General features: G+C 38.5%; 1 protein-coding gene across 10 annotated transcripts in view; it reads right to left on the minus strand.

The window, feature by feature from the left end:
- FHOD3 (formin homology 2 domain containing 3) overlaps window positions 1-18909 on the minus strand; it is a 386896-nt gene that overhangs the window by 67329 nt on the left and 300658 nt on the right. For 7 of the 10 annotated variants that reach the window (XM_064660232.1, XM_064660212.1, XM_064660202.1 and 4 more), the window contains 4 exons: window positions 17182-17316; window positions 13909-13959; window positions 9471-9685; window positions 2530-2841 (listed from right to left, as the gene is read on the minus strand). In XM_064660232.1, coding sequence (XP_064516302.1) covers window positions 2530-2841; window positions 9471-9685; window positions 13909-13959; window positions 17182-17316 — 713 coding nt within the window. The remainder of the gene's footprint in view (window positions 1-2529; window positions 2842-9470; window positions 9686-13908; window positions 13960-17181; window positions 17317-18909) is intronic. The other 3 variants (XM_064660222.1, XM_064660174.1, XM_064660194.1) reach the window with 2 other exon arrangements.

The following is an 18909-nucleotide window of genomic DNA, read 5'->3' on the forward strand; positions in this document are numbered from 1 at the left end:
TTATATCTGTCAGTTACCCTTTTTCTTAAACTTCCATTTTATCTTTATTTCTCCACGTATGCTCCCACCTTTTTCAATACTTTAGTGTTTTAAACATCTTTTACAGCTTCTTTTGTCAACGGACTGGCTTTCTTACCACAACATCTACATCCTGTGCTCTGAGAAGGTGTCCTCTTGGTGAGATCTACATCCAGGGCCCCCCAACTCCCCCCTACCCCCAACTCCCTTAAAATAACACCAAGTTAAAGTGTAGGGCCTCATAGCACAAAGCATATGGACAGCAATGACTCTCACCTCTATTCAGATCAACCTCTAAACAACATTTTAAAATGAGTTCAGAGGTTTAACCCCAGACAAAAGAAAGACTTTTTTCAACAATGGATACAACCTACTTTCCTGCAGGTGGCTTGACTGCTTCCATTACCTGCTCATTTTTCTTTGGACTTTATCCACGGGATTGCTTTCTTATCAATATTTGTCACCTGAGGTAGTCTCTTAGGTTTGCCTCTGAGGTAGTTTCACTAGACAACATGATTAGACAACTCCTTCCCCATACCACAGATTCTACCCAGCTGTGCCCTCACAGAGGATTTCCCCCTACTCCCAGCCTTTCCTTCAAAGATGTTCATGATTGCTCCAAAGATCCTCTCTACAAATCCCGCATCGCCCCGTGGGATCCTCCAAGATTTAATCTCTTTGCAAAACTGCTCATCAAAATTCCCCCAGACACAATCTCTAATTTGGGTTCCCCAAGTCCAACTCCATCTGTTCTAGCTGATCAATGATCACTGCCGTGAAGACTCTTGCTACCTTGATGGCTTCTTCTGCCCTCCTCTCCACAGGTAAAACTTTGAAATACCACTGGAGAAACAAGGCCTCTTGGAAGCCAAATTTGTCAGGATGGCTAATGAAGGAGGAGCCTGCACCAAAAGCTTTATTCCTTCGTTCTTAGTGCACCTGGGCAGAACCAACGAGCCACCTCATAAATGGCAAACTGCTTGTTGAGAATGTCAGAACTGCTGGAGAAAGTGCTCTCATTTGCTTTCCAAATCTCATCTACTAGAGAGCAAACAATTCACCACATGAGACCTCCTGCATAGCACTACAGAATAAATCTTTGGTCTACTGGTAGTGTAGGTCAATTTCAAGATCTTTATTTTTGAATAACAGAGTAAATTTCTTAGCTTTTAACAAAAAGTCCATAAGGACTTTAAATTGAGGTAAGAGGTAACAGATAACAGATAAATTGAGGTAACAGATAAAATGAGGAGAAAAAACCTGCAACCTGTTCTCGCTTACTTGCACTTGGACTATCTTGGACTACACTGCAGTGTAACAACATTCTTCATCTCTCATATCTCCCCTGCCTTTCCTACCGATATACCCATCTGCATCTTTTATGAGTAAAATTTACTAATTGTAAATTAGTATAATTATTTACCTTTATATTGGTCCTGGTTGAAAAGAAATAAGGTATTAAACTGAAGACAAAATTCATGAATGCTTCCCAGAAATAAAAGTGACAAGTTTAAACACGAACAGTTCAATCTGACAGTTTATCTCTGTGAGGCATGCCTTGTGATTCAGAGTTATCCCTCTTCTTTCAGGAAAGAGCAAGACTATTTCACACTTTGAAGCACATCTTGTTTTCTTATCTAGAATTTAGAGAACTTAGGACAAGTCCCTCCATTGTTGAGTCTGAGGAAAACTTGGGAACCAAATGCCCTAATTACATTACATTCCTTTATCTCCCTATTAAAAAAGGGAAAGAGTGATAAAAAAATTCAAAACTTGCCTTTTATTCCCTCCCTGCCTGGGCTGCATGACAAACTCTGGTTATCATTATCTCTCTGGGCAGAAAGTTGGTTCTTAAGGTGTTTTCCAGGCTGTGCCTTTAGAGGTATCTGATGGTGTATCTGACCAGAATCCTTCACCACAACAGAAATAGTCTTTTACAGACAAGGTATATTTCACGTGCCTCCTCCACACGAGCAAAAGATGGCCACAGCCCAGACTTATCTTCACCAGCTCCTGTGTATCTCTCTTAGCCATTTGAAGCCTAACCATGACAGAAGAACTCAAGGAAAGGAGCAAACACCCCAGCCCTCACTGCTCTTCCTCTTCCACTAAAAGGATAAGAAAAGGTATTTGGCCTCTCACAACAAATCATGTTAGCACAGCCCCTTGTTTCATTGATTTATGTGTAGAAAATCCAACTAAATTCTATAGGAGCTGGAGATGCAAGTTGCTGCAATGGTGATTCAATAGTTAATATATTAATCTTAGGATAAGAAAATAGTCTTGAATTTAGGGAAACTTAATTTCATCAAGGGCCTATTGTCCCTCAAACATAGAAACCCCAATAAAGTTTGTGGATGTCCAAGCAGAGAGTAGACAAGACTTGGCCATGGTAAAGAAAGTCTTACATAGGTGCAAAGGTTTATTAGGTAACTAACACAAGATCAGAGCTGCTAATATAACATTTTTTTCCACCAGAAACCCTTCATTATTGAAAAAGTTTCACTTTACCAGTTTCATTGTCACTGGTTAACTTGTCCTCTCTCTCTTCCCTCTCTAAAGTGCTGCTTGCTGAGGATATACTGGATGCAGAGCAGTTGTCTTTTTCATTCACTTCCTCATTCTGCCTCTCTTTTTCACTGAGTATTGCACTTTCTTCTGGCTCTCTCTCTGGTCCTTGCTCCACCTCACTCTCTGGTCCCACCTCTGTAGCCTCTATTTCCTTGGATGTCTCCGTTCCCTGCTTGGCCTCAGCCTCAGCCTCCTGCTCTGGTTCTGGTTCTGGTTCTGTCTCTGTCTCTGGTTCGGGTTCACTGGCACTCACTGGCGGAGAGAACAATGGGAGAAAGAGATTCACTTAACAACAGAGTTGTCTCAGGCTCACCCCTCTAAGCGAGAGTTGTACAAGTGCCTTATGGAAAGAAAATAAAAAGCAAGTCCACAGCATTGGTAGCACCCGACTGATGAATGTTGTGTGACGACAGCATTGCTTGTGAAAGTGGCCTGGTAAACCCCCTCACTTGCTGTCTGGAGCCAGCCCACTATTTTTATACATACTTCCACAGCTGCAGTGTTGGACTCACGCAAGGATTTGAACAAACCAGTAGAAAATGGGCATCCCACCTGAGCATGAGATTGACAACTCAGTGCCTAAACAGAGCCAGAAAAGAAGAGATCTTTTGAAAAACAAAAAGGAGGTAGACTGTGGCCTTTGATTGAATTTTCTGTGGGTTCTGGAAGAATTCTTTTTTCACCTGATGAAGAACACTTCAACAAAAAAAATATAAATATTAGTTTTAATAACACAGTTGAATGTCACAGTCTTGAAATGGCACTGTCACACATTTGGTTGACAAAAACCATATGTTTTTTCATGCACATTTACTTCAGAATAGCCACTTCAAAACTGCACAGTTTCCAGATGCTTGGCATATGGCACAGATTCAGTTTCCAGTTGGTTGGCATATGGCACACGATGAGCTTTTTATCAGTTGGCACACAGCAAACCCTGTTGATAGTACACTTGGTTTCTTTTTCCCTGCTTTATCACTGACAGTGAAATTAATTCATTCACCTTTAGGGTTTTTAGCTATAATAGCAGATTTTCACATGCAAATATTCTCTGCATGCTTCAAAGAAACTGAACAGCATCCACACATATTCACATCAAGCAGCTCACAATTTTCTGAAAACTGAAATGGCCATGCAAAGAATGGCAAAAATGGGCATGCATGTTAGTTCTGCATACTTCCCAAATTCCCTGTGTACTAAATCTTGTTTCAGGTGGCTGAATTATAATGATCAAGTCATACTTGTTTTGTCCCTCTGTGAACTATTTTTCCTTATAATATTCGAAAGCCGAAACAATGAAGGTCACAATGCTTTCCTAAGCCTGCTTGATGTTGCATGACTATCCTATTTTCTGAGAAACCCACACATAGAATAGTGATTTCTAACAATACCTATGACTATCTTTACAATAACACATATGTTTTTAAACTAGCTTTCAGTAAGGCATCTTCAGTACCATGCTATTTCACTTAATTTCATATAATTTAAGGGTAAAAAACTGCAAATAATTTTTTTGTCTCTGACTTCACTGGAGCTAAGCTTCTACACTTCAACAATTGATTTTAAAAGTGTAGTTATAAAAATAACTCAACATGCATATATAATACATTTATATAAAGGAAATGTACACATAGTGTATTTAATATATAGCCCATGCTCACTCAAATCCCTCTAAGATGTTTTAAAACACTTCCAATTAGAAGCTTAACTTTCTATCTCTTCTACACAGAGATCATCTAACAGTCTAAAATTAGATATGCAAGCACTTCTGCACATGTCTTGTTTCTCTAAATGTACTGTACCTATCACTGTACTCTGGACACTCCTTAGGAGAGAATCAAAATTATAGAAGGCTGTCGAGAAGTTGGCAAACACTCCAAATCCCAGCGGTGTGTTTCTCACCACAGCTGTCATTGTGTAGGCACAGTACAAGAGCACTTTTAAAGTCAAACCAAGATTTGAACATAACTGAGATGGATGCTTAGGAATCCTTCAGGAGTTCCTGGAATTAACACGGTATGGTAGCATGAAAGACTCTCAGCTTGCCATGCTGCATTTGTACATACATACAAATGTCACCAATTAATCCATGAATAATCATAATAATCAGAATAATCTCTAAAAACAAAGACTGTCATGCGATAACCATAAAGGTCAACTCCAGCAGCTCAGGTGGAGAAAGAACCTGACTAAAATGTGGCCAGGACTGCTAAGGCTTATTGCATATTTGTCATCATGAAGCTATGCCGAAGATTCAATAGGAAAAAGTCAGGGGAGATGTAAGAAATGCTTGATAAAATTAGAATGTTCAAAAGAATTCTGGATACTCTTCTAAGAAGGAATATTCCATACATACCAGAAAGATGCAGTAACTTATCAGAACCTAATACATAACAAAGAGTAAAGAGAAATATACTGACATAGGCTGCTCTTTCGAGTTCAAGGAGTACCAAAATCTAAGCACTTCTAGAACAAAACAAGGGTATGTTGACACTCATTTTGACAGCCTCTCTCTCTTTAGGGATAACATCAAACAATCCACCTATAACTCAAATCACTCATAAATAGTGACCTAAGTCTGGTAGCACTTCCCTTAAAAAGCAGCGCAAAAATCAAATCTGTCAGCAAACACTGTCAGGAGAACAAAGCCAGCAAACTAGACGTGTCCCATCACTTGCATTTCCATCAATATAATCCATTGTGGTGATATCAGTGAGAACTTCTAAAGAAGTTAAAAAATACAGTTCTCAGAGAATGCTTGGTGGTGGTCTATCTGAAATGAGCTCAAACTTTCAGTCCTGTGTCTACTGTGTCCATTTTCACACCAGAGAAAACACTAAGTGCTAACCTTACAGGTGGCAAGAGAGATAAATAAGAGACCAGCTTCTGTCCCCTCTCTGCAGACTTCTGCTGGTGGAGAATGCAAAGATTCAGGGAAGCAAGCACGGTCATATCAAAAAGTAACAACAGCAAAGAAGGTGTGCCTGAGATGTTAAGAAGCATGATACCTTAATAAGTAACAGGTACATATATATATATACATACTTTTTTTTTAAACTGCAATTCTTACACATACATAGTTCTTAAAACCTAAACTGGGATTGTCAGATTCAGTAGGAGAGGTAATCTCTTTTCACTTGCATATACTGTTTTTAACATTTTTCTTAAGGCTTAGCTCCACTCCCTGCACCCATTAAAACAAATGACAAAGCTGAGGTTTTTAAATAGGCAGAGTTTTATTTGCAAACAGATTAATCAGGAGCAGAAAAACTGAACATGGCTTTCAGGATCAATTTTTGAATAATTTTCCTACTTCTTTTTTTCTTCCAGAATTTAATCTCTAAAAATGTATTATTGGAAAAAAATGTGAGGACTTTTTTGAAGAATGAAATCTCCCAGAGAAGCTGTTTAACTTCATCACTAAAAGAGACAGTAACCAAGTCCTTTCAAGACTTGGTCACATTAAGTGCTAGCAACCTGATCTGCTATGATGTGATCAGATGTTGGTGACAGCCTTCTTTTGAGTGAGAGGTTATAAAAGATAGCAAGCTGTTCCCTTCTGAAAAGCATGGCTAAGACCTTATAATGAACATAAAGGACACGGACATTTCCTTTAATACTTGTTTCCTTTAATACTTTAAAGCAGACACAAGATGTTGTATCCTGCTGGTAAGACCTCAACCCTCCAGTCCTATAAGCCCTCTGAGAGAATAAATATCCCTCTGGGCCCACATCTAATCCCCTGTTAGGGTAATTGATTAGGCAACGACATCCTCATCTATTTTCTCTGCTTCCTATTTGGAGCTGTGAGATTCAAGTGTCTCTTGAGGACACATACAGTAAGTCTGAAGATGCTATGCCTACCCAAGACCCCTTGGTTCAATTGCTTGGGCATCACGTAAGGTCTTGGTTCTTGTCTCCCTTCAGTTCCTCTGGCATAAGATTCCTCTTCCTCTGAATTCTGCAGGGACTTCTGTCTTTCTCCACCCCCACTCTAATCTTTTCCACCCATTCTTTGTGATGGTAAGAACTAGTGCAGAGTGATCAAGAGTAGGGAACTGGCTCTTTCTTGATGCAGTCAGAAACGATCCTTTTTTGCTTCCCACCTCTACAGTCCTCCTCTGACTTTCTGTATCACAGTTCCTCTGGCTCTACAACCAGACCTGCATTGGCCCCACTGTGTTCTCATGCTCTGGTGCTTCCCCATCTGCAGAAAGGCTATCACCAGTCATGCTTTGGGGAGTATTTGAACCTTGCTCAGCTACGAGTATGTTCAGAAGGTCTCCTGCTGGCCACCATGTGCACTTGGGTTGGCCTGCTTACTTCCTCAAATGCTAAAAAAGCTGGTCTTCTCAGAGAAGGGTTCACCTGCAGTTTCTTTGTGAAGTGACTTCAGAGATGTCTCAGTTATTGTTGCTTCTCCTTTACTGCATATGCACACTTCATAAAATATTCTCCAATAAAATTACAAAAGAATAAGTAGCTGCTCTGCAAAAAAATACTAAGTTCCCTTTGCAGTTATGGGACTGCCTTCATTTCCTCTAAATGCCATACCCCAAGTTTTACAAGAACAAGTCTTACAAGACTTGATTACTTTAGTGGAACCAATTGTTTTATATGAGAAAACACTTCAGCTCAATAAATCCAGATTTTTATATTGGTTAATGATACAGAGACATTTCACAGTGTGAGACAAAGTTCCACAGACAGAATCTATTTCCTTCTTAAGACCAGTAGATAGTGGATGGCCACAGGATACTTCAGCACAAATGGAATAAAATAAATTTGACTTTGAAAATCTGTAATTGTTTTGCTAGTAGATGAACACACTTTCCCTTAGACTTCAGATTCTGAATTCTGCAGATGAATATCACACATCATTTAACACTGGTCTTGCAGAGTCTTTGGAGCATCCTATGCACAGAGACAAGGAAGTGTTTTCCTTCCTTGCTTGGGAAGATGATGACCCATGTTCAAAGCAACTGCTTGGGGTGCAAATAATCTGACTTTTGTCCATGGCTCTATTTCAGCTTTTCTACAACTGGCTTAAGCAAGTTAATGCTTCAGTTTCTCTGTCTATGAAGTCAGACTCAAAACACTTCCTAAGGACAGTAAAATTGAGATTTTAATTCATTATGGAGCATAATGAAGTCAGATAATAGAATAGAGGCCATGGCACAAAGTCTATATTAATCCTGCCAACCATTGGCTGATATCCAGTAATCTGACCACTTCCAGATGAAATGCCCTGCTCACATGCTTATTACTTCCTATGACCTTTCCAATACTTTTGGTAGGCCTGAAGAAACACTCATTCTCCATGCACAGATCCCACTGAAGTATGTAGATTTCAGGCCTCTGTTTTGGTTCTGTCCTGGCTATCTGCCTGCAGCTGCTGGAAGCTTACCCTGTCCCACCCATATACTCTCTCCTTATGGTCCCTTTGCCAGGCTTCCAGGTGCTGCCCTCCAATGCCTACAGATATTGCCAGGAGTTTAGTAGAGCTGTCCTATCTACCCACGTGTTGATAGCTTTGCCATATTCTGGCTGCCTGAAGTTGCCCTGTACACCTGCTCTAAATGTATTCTCCAAATGGATTGTGCTGCTCCATTTCATGCTGCAATTTTTTTTTATGCTTCCAGGAGAAATATGTTAAAATAATCATCACAAAAGAGATACTTGCTCCCTACCCAGCTCTGAAATCCTAATGGTGGAAAAATCCAGCTTATTTGCTCTAAAAGCAATATTACACTGAAATAAAACGTGTGTTTGGATGTTTCTGACTATCAGAATTGGAGGAAAATATCCATGTTTTTTAGGTTGAAATTATTCCACTGAGACTCTTAAGGTTCCAAACAAGAAAACTTGGGAGTAAAATTGGGAAAATATATAAGACTAAATAAAATAAACTTCACCTACTTAGTACAGTGAGGATAAACATATGCAACATTCAGTATTTGTAACTTTTTATTAAATTGCTTTATAGCATGCTACCAGCCATAACACTCAATAAAAACAAGCAGTGCAAGTTACAAATGCATTAATCACCAATAGCGTGTAGCAGGAAATCAAATAAAATAAAAATGAATGATGGCGACAATTTACCCTCAACATGCATTTTAGCTCCCAGTGTTAATGCAACATCATGTGGTGCAAATATAAATCTGTATGGTGGGTGTTTTTTTGAAGACTGAAGGAGAGGTATATGATGCAAGTGGCAGAATGACGTGCACACACAAAAAACATTGCTCTGTACACCAATAAATTATATGACAGCAAACCAACCGTGCAAACACTAGTTATACTTTCCTTTTTGCTAATTGTCTTTGGTTTCTTTTAAGTCTTTTATGACTTGTGCTACAATTTTAAGTGCTTTTCTTGGTATTAAAAATAATCAACACACTCCCCCTGCCTTCAATTCAAGACCTTTTCTGTTTGTCCCATTCAGCCTGTGCTCTCCTGGAAGGTTATTATAATCTTGGCATTCATCTGTTGCATTTCTTTCAGAGAATCCACATAAGCAAAATCCCTTGGCAGGAATACTGTTTGTCTAGCATTCAGTAACTTCTAATATATAAGGAACATGAAGCTAAAATTAAGACCCTCTGTATTCTGTATTTTCTAATTATTCCATTCTAATAGCAAAAGACAATGATCGTATTAATCATAGCAACAGCTAGCAGTGTATTCAGATTAAATGACATCTGAGTCAATGCAAAAAAAAGAAAGAAATTTAGGAAGACAGGATGAAACAATGTAAGACCCTTTACTTTGGCACCTCATAGATTATATTCTTGCACTCAAGCATCAAAAATCAGCATTATCACAAGAGAAACTGTGATAAATCCACCGTTTTTAACTCTGCTCTCCTTTCCACTTACCTTCTGAGGGCTGAGGGGTCCCACAAGGGGTGGAAGGGGTCTTCAGCTCTTCCTGGGACTCTATGGATGCTGGGCTGACACACTTGGGTACAGGTGAGGATGGAGCTGAAGGAGATCTCAGGTTCAAGGACAGCTCACTTCTGCCTCGGCTTACACTCCGACTCTTCAGCTCCTTCTCATACTCCTCTGCTGCCAACTTCTCCAAGTATTTGTATCTGAAAGTCAAATTCCAAAGGGTTTCCGTAAAGAAAAAGAAATCTGTGGCTGATGCTTGTTTATGGATGAAACACCTGCAGAGAATGAGCTGACTTCCTGACACAAGGGGTACAGCATTAAACTGCCTGCCTGCTCAATCTGCCAAAAAGTGCACACCAAAGTAAAGACTATTGCCCTGAAAAACATTAAATTTCTCATTACAATACAAAAGCAAAAACCAGCAGAGTTAAAGAACCTTTAGATATAGTATTTTGTCTGCATAGTCCTTCCCCTTTTGGAAGCATTTGTCTGTCCTGCTTTTCACTCTCCTCCTCCTTCTCCTCCTCCTTCTCCCAGCCCTCCCTCTTCCAAAACTAAAACGGGAGGGAAAAAAAACAAAAGAAGAAAAAAACTCTCCAAAGCAAGAGCCCCTTAATACTGATGCAAATTGCCAGTCTGAGACGTGCTGTAAGGAGAGGACAATGAAGCAGACAAAAACCGATCTATCTGAAAATAACACCAATAATAAACGTTTGGATTGACTATCTAAAGACTCTGAACCTGCTTCTATTTGCTCTGAGAGCAATGCACTGGAATTCACTTTGTTCTCTCCAGAGCCTACAATGGAAAGTTTTCTTTTTTTTATTCTAAAAAATTTCTCTGCCGGACTCAGACATCCAATAGCTTGTACCTGACGTCACATGTAGTTTATTCATCAAAGTCACTTTAAAAGAACAAAGATACATCTGTTTTGCATTTTAGGCAGGCAGAACTCACTAACTGTTTATTAAGACCAGCTACCAATCATATTCTTCATAGTGTGCTTTATACATTTCGACCAAAATAACTTTGAAATATGTGCCTCTTCCAGATGTCTGCTAATTTTATCCACCATTATTTGCTAAGGAATAAATTTATGAATACAGCTGGATCAGGATTTAGACTGTTTGCCTTACCCACAAGTGAACTGTTAAACAGGTTAATTAAGACTACTACTTATGTCTCTGAAACACTGTGGTCATCCTCCTATAACCCAGTGTTGTAAACACGTCATAACAGGGAACACCTCTCCTCCCCCCTTCTGCCTCACTGACAGCCTGAGTTAGTGTATGAGGGTGCACTAAAAAGCAGGCAGGGTAAAGAAGTCAGCCATATGTGGTAACAAACATGCTTAATACATATGGTAGCCACACACACATGCACATTTGCAAACATCCATATAGAGCATAGAAATGTGTCTTTGAAGAGCAGTCCTTGCGTTTTCAGAGGCAATTTGCTTTATTGCAAACAGCAATAATGAAGAACAAACTCATTTTCTTTTATTCCTCCAGAGGTATGCACAGGCTTTGAACAAATTCTGCAAGAAAAAGAACCCCTACAGACTCTGGATGAAAATATAACAAGCTACATACTTGTATGGTTATAAAATAGGAACTGTTTACAGTTCTAACATGAAGCCAATTCTTGAGACTGAATTTTGCCTTTTCAATAGAGGAGAAAGCCTTTCACATCAGTGTCATGTGTTGTTACTATTCCTTTTAACATTGGTCCCTTACACCTTCCGTCTTCTCACAAGTAGAGATGGGGCTTCAGACTCATGAAGAGCCATTCCAACTGATCACTTAGACCAAACAGGTACAGCCCAGCTGGCTGCTGCTGAGGGGGGTTTTGCAGTTTGCCAACAGACTACAACAAAGATCTGGATGGATTCTTCTATAATGGGGAAGCTCTTTTTCAGCTGTTTTAACATTTTAGGTTCTGTAGCTGTGTGCTGCACAGTCAACCAGCAAGGCAGAGAAGGCAGAGGACTATTATCAAGAAGTGCCTTCTCAAAAATGTATCTGATTATTACACTGAAAGAAAAAAGGGAACCAGAACAGCAACTCCAATGGCAGTACATCAGCATAACTAGTTATCAAATGGGAACACTAATAATCAGATATAGCTATTTAACTGAGAAATAAAAAAATCATTCAAGAATCTTTATTAACACTTCACACTTGATAAATTACATTATTTAAGTTATTTTTTGTTTCTGACCAATATCTTAGCAGTGAATGAATGCCAGCATCAAACATGCAAGGCCCAATGCTGAAGGAGTTGAAAGGATGAGCTACCATACCTCTCTGCTTTAGGATTGACACATTGTCTCTGCATATGCTGCCATATTCTTTTAAATCATGGAAACCTTCAGACATCATCACACCTCTGCTGACTTTTCTCTATAGATAATAATCCAAAACTCTGTGGGCTATCCATGTGGTATTCCTAATGAATGTGACACTGCACTTATCATCTTTGAGTAGATGAAATTATCATTATGAGTTCTCTAATCTCTGAGCAATACCCTGAGTGCAACTTAAAATGTTTATGTACCAACAAAGTAATGGGGTGGAGAGCATTTGAGCTGTACCTCACACTAGAGAGGACTTGGAAGCTCACCTTTCCTGGTTTTATTTTTTAATTACCACTAGAAGACACCTAGCCAAGCAAAGTAAAAAGGCCTCAAACCATAGAACAGCAAGAACTGATATAGAGGTAACATACAAACCATTTTTTAACTAGGATTTTAGGCACCTTAAATATAGGATTTTCTTACAGTCTATACACTCTCCTTAAACAAGTCAACATGCAAATTCCTATAGGAAATGAAACTTCATTTGTGCAAAGGTATTTATTAAAAAAGTAGTTACATAATGCTAATGTAATGGACTACTGGTGCAAGACTTCACTTGCAGGTTTCTCTGATATTTATGTGCTTCAAAGCAAATATATGTCTTTCCTCTTTATGAGTAAGAACCGATAGTTTAACATTCTAGTTCAAAAGAGCCCTAAGGATAAAGAAACATTCCTAATGACTAGTGAAATTGTCTCAGATTGCACAGCAGTGATGCGCTGCTGGTGAACACTTCCCCAAAAATACTCCACTTGGCATGTTCCCTGACAACGTGGAAGTTCTGGAGAACTTGCTTCTAATTTGTTTCAAATCTTGTGATGAGCATGCTTGCTGAAAAAGGTTTTACTCAGTTCAGATCAGTGTTTCATGCTTGTGTGCTCAGATGCCTTTCACTTCAGAAAATGCTGTAAACTATCTGTAACTGTTTTGACTGAAAGGACAAAGGAAAGGCCATCCACCTTTTCTTACTCTTAGAGATGTCAAAATAATGTTTTACTATTAGCTACTTCAGCCACAGTAGATAAGACTTCAGTCTGCAGAAAAGAACTATCTATCTCCTGTCTGATGATTTTGTGAAAAAAACCCACAAAAGCAACCAATAAAAAACCCCCCAAAATACAGCAACACAATGATTTCTGAGATGGCTGCTCTCTTATTTTGATAACGTAATTCCAATTCTTGACAGTTCAAAAGTATCTCCAGAGAATAATCTCTAGAGGACCATACAAGCAGAACCGAAGCACTCTGGATGATTTTTCATCTCCTATTTGTACAGTAACTTGCATATTTTCCAGGTAAAAACAAGTGCTCCCTCCAGGATGTAATTACTAGCAGAGGTAGAGATGAAGCTACTGAAAGGCAAAGGTCTTTAGTTGAGTATTCCTTGAAAAATGTGCTTTCATAAGCACAAAGCTCTGAGCCTAGCCCAGAGTTTCTAAACTATTTAATTGAATTTAAAAAAACTGAAAAAAACCTCCAAACCATCAGTCCCTTTAAATATGCTATTTAAATAAAACTAAAGCAATGTCCCAATGACAAATACTACTAAGCTTTGTAATTTACTCGCTGATGTTTAGAGATCAGCAAGAAAACTTGGCTCTGAAAGATAAAAATATGCTGGGAGTGGGTCAGAACCGTTTCCATCTGTCACTGCAGTTTTGCAATGCTTGTGACCCCAATTTCCTTTATCCTCAGTTGCCTTTTCTGATCCTCCAGAAAGCTTGGGACCCACTGAGTGAGAAAGATAGGCTTATTCAATTTATAACTCTACGAAATTTGGGCAAATTTCTGAGGCAAATGGGGTAAGCTTATTTCCCACACAAATAGATAAAAGATAATCAATCATTCTTATGCATTCCAGTCCTACTGCTCTTCATTTATTGCTGTGCTTACAGTTGGACTTAATTCTCCTCTTTAATTTAACAACTTCTTTCTTATAGGAGTCTTTTGGAATAAAAGTGTTCTGTGCAAGAAGAATTAAAAATGTAAATACATGACAGATCCACAGTAAGGAATATAGTAAAGTGCAAACAACCAAAGGGAAGGATGGATACACTATATACAAACCTCTCTTCTCTTGCTTGTCTTAGCTCTTCTCTTTTGTCTAAATAATCGCGGCTAGAAAGAGAATTACAGTAAATTGCAGCAGAAACAGAAGAAAAAGGTAAGTAGTAGAAGTATAAGTACAGAAACCAAGAGCAGTACAAACAAGCTGGTCAGATGTAACAAGGGCTGTTGTTGACAAAAAATGTTTGTTTTTGCAAAAATGGCTGAAAAATGTGTGTCTACACTTATCTATGAAGACACCCTAGATATGTGACACCAAATATACAGTTCGGAAGGTCATTAAAAGTAATTATATAAAAACCTCAAGAACTGAAAAACTTGGAAGCATGCTTTGAAACCTGGCATCTGAAATTAGACATGATGACCCACACCTAATGAGCAGGTTCATTAGTGGCAATTAAACCATTCCGCATTTGTTCCATCTTAGAATGTCCCAAAAGAGTGACTGCAGCACCTGGCAGGCTAGACCAAGACAGGGAGGATACTGTGTATCAGCCTTCCTTAGCAGGCACCTTTCCTCAGTGTGTTTTAGTTTCTACAGCTGGAAACCGAACAGCAAACTGGCTTTACAGAGTAGGACAACTCTTTGTTCTTAGAAAGTGTGTGCAGGATTATTGGAGAGATAACAACTTTTCACTTCATTTTTTCACTCTGAGTTTTAGATACAAAACTTTTATGTCAGCTGCTTCTCCCGGAGCAACTCAAGTAACCCATATATTTAGCTTTTGCCAAGTCAACTTTGTTGGATGCTTGAGCACTATGATTTCAGGCAGGCCTGCCACATCCACAAATGTGGATGCAAATTTAACTCGGGCAGCAGAACCTAGTAAATGCCCAGCCTGCCTTGATACCACAGCAAGAGAGTTCCTTACAATATATTTTTAATACTTTGTTGAATCTGGTAGACAAAATTGTTGAGACCTTCACCTTATCTGTTAAATTCTTTCACAGTAACTTGGGAGTACGAGAAAGATTTTCAGAACTACTCCTTTTATAAATAACCACTATTTTTTCTCTCTATATTGTGTCATTTACTATACCAATAGCTATCAAACATCTGCTTCTAAGTGGTCTTCAAAAGTCCATTAACAGGGAACAGAGACTACTGTTTCAGGCAATCTCCACATGCTTTAAATCCTGAACTGGTTATACTTTTATCATATTTTCAGAGTACTTTAGGAAGTCTTTAGCAGGCAAATTTTAACATCACTCTTTGACCTCTGAAAACTTTCGCCCTTTCCTACAGCTGAAGAACAGTCATTGAATTTTAGGACTTATTGTTCTATATATGCAGTGGGTACAATTGTCCTTCTACTGAGAAAAAAGTTTGTTCTGGAAAGCATTCCTTTAGTTAGCAATAGCTTAGGAAGCTCTTTAGCATCTCTCCTAATCCTCCAGCTCTTTCACAACTGGTGATGCTCTCCTTTAAATTATCCTCAATTTGTCAATGATGATGCCAGAATCTAGTGCAATGTTCTCAAGGCAGAATTGGAAAGAATGAGATAACAAATGAGTCATGATGGTAAATCCAGTACTGCTCACGAGTTTAAAGACTGTGAATTGCAAGTGCTATTTTTAATCAAAAATACATCTTCAGAGTCTGGGTTTCTAGCCAGACTGATGATATGATAATGCAATCCCAAGAACTCTTATGAAACTGTCCGTGACTGTTTGCTGTGGCTTTGTCCTCCTCCTGCCAGACTGTTTAATCAACTGTGGGCTGCTGTGTGTCTGCAAATTTGGTGGCTTTGGAGACCCCCTGGTCACAGAACTCAAATCTGGAAGATGAAAACACCGGGCATTTGAAAATCCTCTTAAATATGTTGTTTAGTTAACCCGTTTCTGACTCTGAAATAATGAGATGAAAATGTATATTTTTATTTTTTTCTCCCTGACTTTAAGGATGCTCTTTTAGTGACAACTACTGTAGCCAACCTCTACTGAAATGTGCAGATCTGTTATTCAAACAGGTCAATCTGCCAAATGCCCTGTTGGCTTTTTCGGTTTGGGAACTTCTTTTTTGAAAGATCATGTTGGCTGTCCATGGCACCCTGCTGCAGCCTGATGATACCACTTAGAGGGAGAGTTTTTGGAAGAGGCTTGAAGACTGAGACCTTATTGTTTCTGTTTCAGGAGAACTTGGGCAGCTGTTGGCTGCCAAAGATCCTATTATGGTGCTCTTCCACCTTCCCTCTGCCTCTCATTTCCTTCTAAACTAGCTATCTTCTGGAGCCAGGAGAATATCAATCAACCAAGCAACCACTCATAAGTTACTCCTCTTTCCAAATTCACAGAATCACAGCCTGTTTCCACTTCTTACTAAAGAGATGATTACAGTGAAAACAATCCTGCATACTAATAAACAAGCTCACATGAAACCCAGTGCCATCTTTTCCATAACTACCAATTCGAAGGCTACAAAACATTTATCTTACCATTCTTTAGGTTATTATATTATGTCTTCTAACTACTAAAAATATGTTTACTTTTTACTCCCGTCTATGAGGAAAAAAATTGATTTCTTAGCATACACTCTTCAGACCATAGACAAACCGTTTCAGGTATAGACTCCATATCTATCCTTAGCCCACCGCAGTCTTTGCTAACATCTGTGCGGAGATTTCCAGGCATGGATTTAAAAGGATAAGGGGCCTTGTCTCTTACTATCCTCAGGCAGCATACCCTGGGATCCTACATCATAAAAAACATTTTCTCAGATGTGAGTCCTATACTCAGCTGTGGCCTTTGTCTGGCCATGGTTTGAAGAATAATTTTGATAATTGCTTTCTGTCAGTTTCTGTTTCCAGGAGGAAGAGACACATGTTCAGAAAAGGAGGAAAAACTCATTAAAAAGTGCTACCACACAGCCTGAGACAGCAAATCCTTTTTACTTTGCATAACACAAAAGCAAAAAGATGTTTCAGTGCTGTCCCTTCCGCCTTTGATACCTTTGTCCCACTGTTTCATCTTCAAAACTCCATGCCTCACTGAGATTATAATTTGGAGAGTATATTAGCTAATAAAAACAAGCCTCTGTAGATACTCAGACAGTATAATTAGGAAATACATAGCTGCCTTTAAAAAAAAAAATCCTTATTTCTTGAATGCCAAAATTCATGATGTGTGTAATCTGTCAGTTCTTAAGATACTTAGATCAAGAAAGGTATCTACAAACTATTCATCAATTCAATTATTTTGCAATTGAATTTCTCAATGATTTACCAGTCTATCACACATTTAAAGCAAGACACTGTGAGTAAATTTGGGTCCTACTTGAATTTGTTTCTTTCTTCACGTTCTATCCTTTGCAACCTTTCTTCTCTCTCCTGACGCCGTCTTTCTCTTTCGGCTGCCAAGGACTCCTGGTGCTGCCGAAAAGATGATGTAAGGAGACCACCCAAAGCTGGCCTGCAGAAAAGGAAGATCAGATTTCTCAGTGTCACTTTTATTGATTATACTGGCAAAAAATGAGTAGCGATCATTCAGCAAGTAACATAATTCCAACCAGCAGAATGACATGGCAATATTTATGTATGGATCTTTCAAAGCACGGGCTAAGTGTCTTCTCGCTGAATTGATTATAGACACTGTGATGAGCTTAAGAAAACACTTAGAGTAGGCTTGTTAAATTGCCAAATTTCTAAGGCACAATAAACGTGTAAAAGTTCTTCAGTCTAGTTCAACTGCAATATTGTCTAAATATTTTTTTTAACTTTATAATCCTGTTAACACAAAAGCTGAATCCTGTAAAGGATTTTTGAAATTTTAAGGAAAAAACCTGCATTTTTTAAACACAAACATGTTATGTAATGATGTTAAAACCAGATGTGCCACAAACACCTGAGAATCCTGCATACAGAAAAAAAAAAGTAAAGGAAGTAAATGTCATAACAGCCTTTCAGAATTCAAATGCCCTCTTTAGTAGGGGCATATCTTTCCTTTATACATGAACAAGTTCGGTTATGATTATTTCCTTGCTGCATGTGCTGTAAGAGCAAAACAAATCACGTGTAAGGACATATCAGTAAAATACATAGGGACAGTCTTCTCAAACCTTTATTAAAAACTGTCAGAAATGATGGCCTCTACAGCAAAGACTTTTTAAATATATAAAGCTACATTTGTATTTACTTACAGTTTGCTGTTGATGCAGGGTTTTTTAATAGTTTTACTGCAAGTACTACTTTGGCTGGGAGAGTGGGTCCTCTCACAAAACTTTCCCCCAACAGAGTAAACATGTCTTTCTTTCTATCTTTTAGCCAGGAAAAAAAAAATCTGTATTGTACAAGGTAGCTTTATACAGATACACACTGATTGAATTAGACTGATAAAATCAGAAAGACATAACTTGTGTAGAGCGGTTTCTGTGCATTGTTGTAACATGAGTTTTGCAATGAAAGGATTAATGAGAGAAATAGATACTGCTTTTTCTGAAAAGAAATTAAAAGAAACTAAACCCTGCCTAAAAGGAGGTTCCTTAACTAGTAATACAAACCTGAATAAATTTTCTTTATTTTTAAGGACTTAGACCCTTTCCCTTATTTATTTACTTGTCTCTGGCTGAACAATGTAGGCATTTAGCTTAATGGCACCAGATCACCAGCACAGATATGTGCAGGAGAAGACAAAAGAATTAATGCAAACCTATCTTCCCTGAGTGTCTATGTCTGTACAAGCAGAAATGCTTCAAAACATAGCCATTTCAGCCCCACTGGCAGCAGGGCAGTATGAATATGTCAATAATTTCAATAAATTGAATTTCAATATGTCATATCCCACCCGCATAAACATTACATAAGATGGTATAAAACTCGATATTCTGTAAGACTCCGTGCTGGCACTCCTCCAGAGCTACAGTATCAATGTTGGATCACGCTCAAAACCATAAAAATCTCTAATATGCTTCAGCACTAAGAAAAGGGGAAAAAAATCCTCAAACACTGACAGTCAAGTACGTGTGGTGAATTTTCCCCTGAGCATATTTTAAATTTATTTTAACTT

Source organism: Pseudopipra pipra, chromosome 1 (genome assembly GCF_036250125.1).
Source record: "Pseudopipra pipra isolate bDixPip1 chromosome 1, bDixPip1.hap1, whole genome shotgun sequence".
NCBI classification, from domain to species: domain Eukaryota; kingdom Metazoa; phylum Chordata; class Aves; order Passeriformes; family Pipridae; genus Pseudopipra; species Pseudopipra pipra.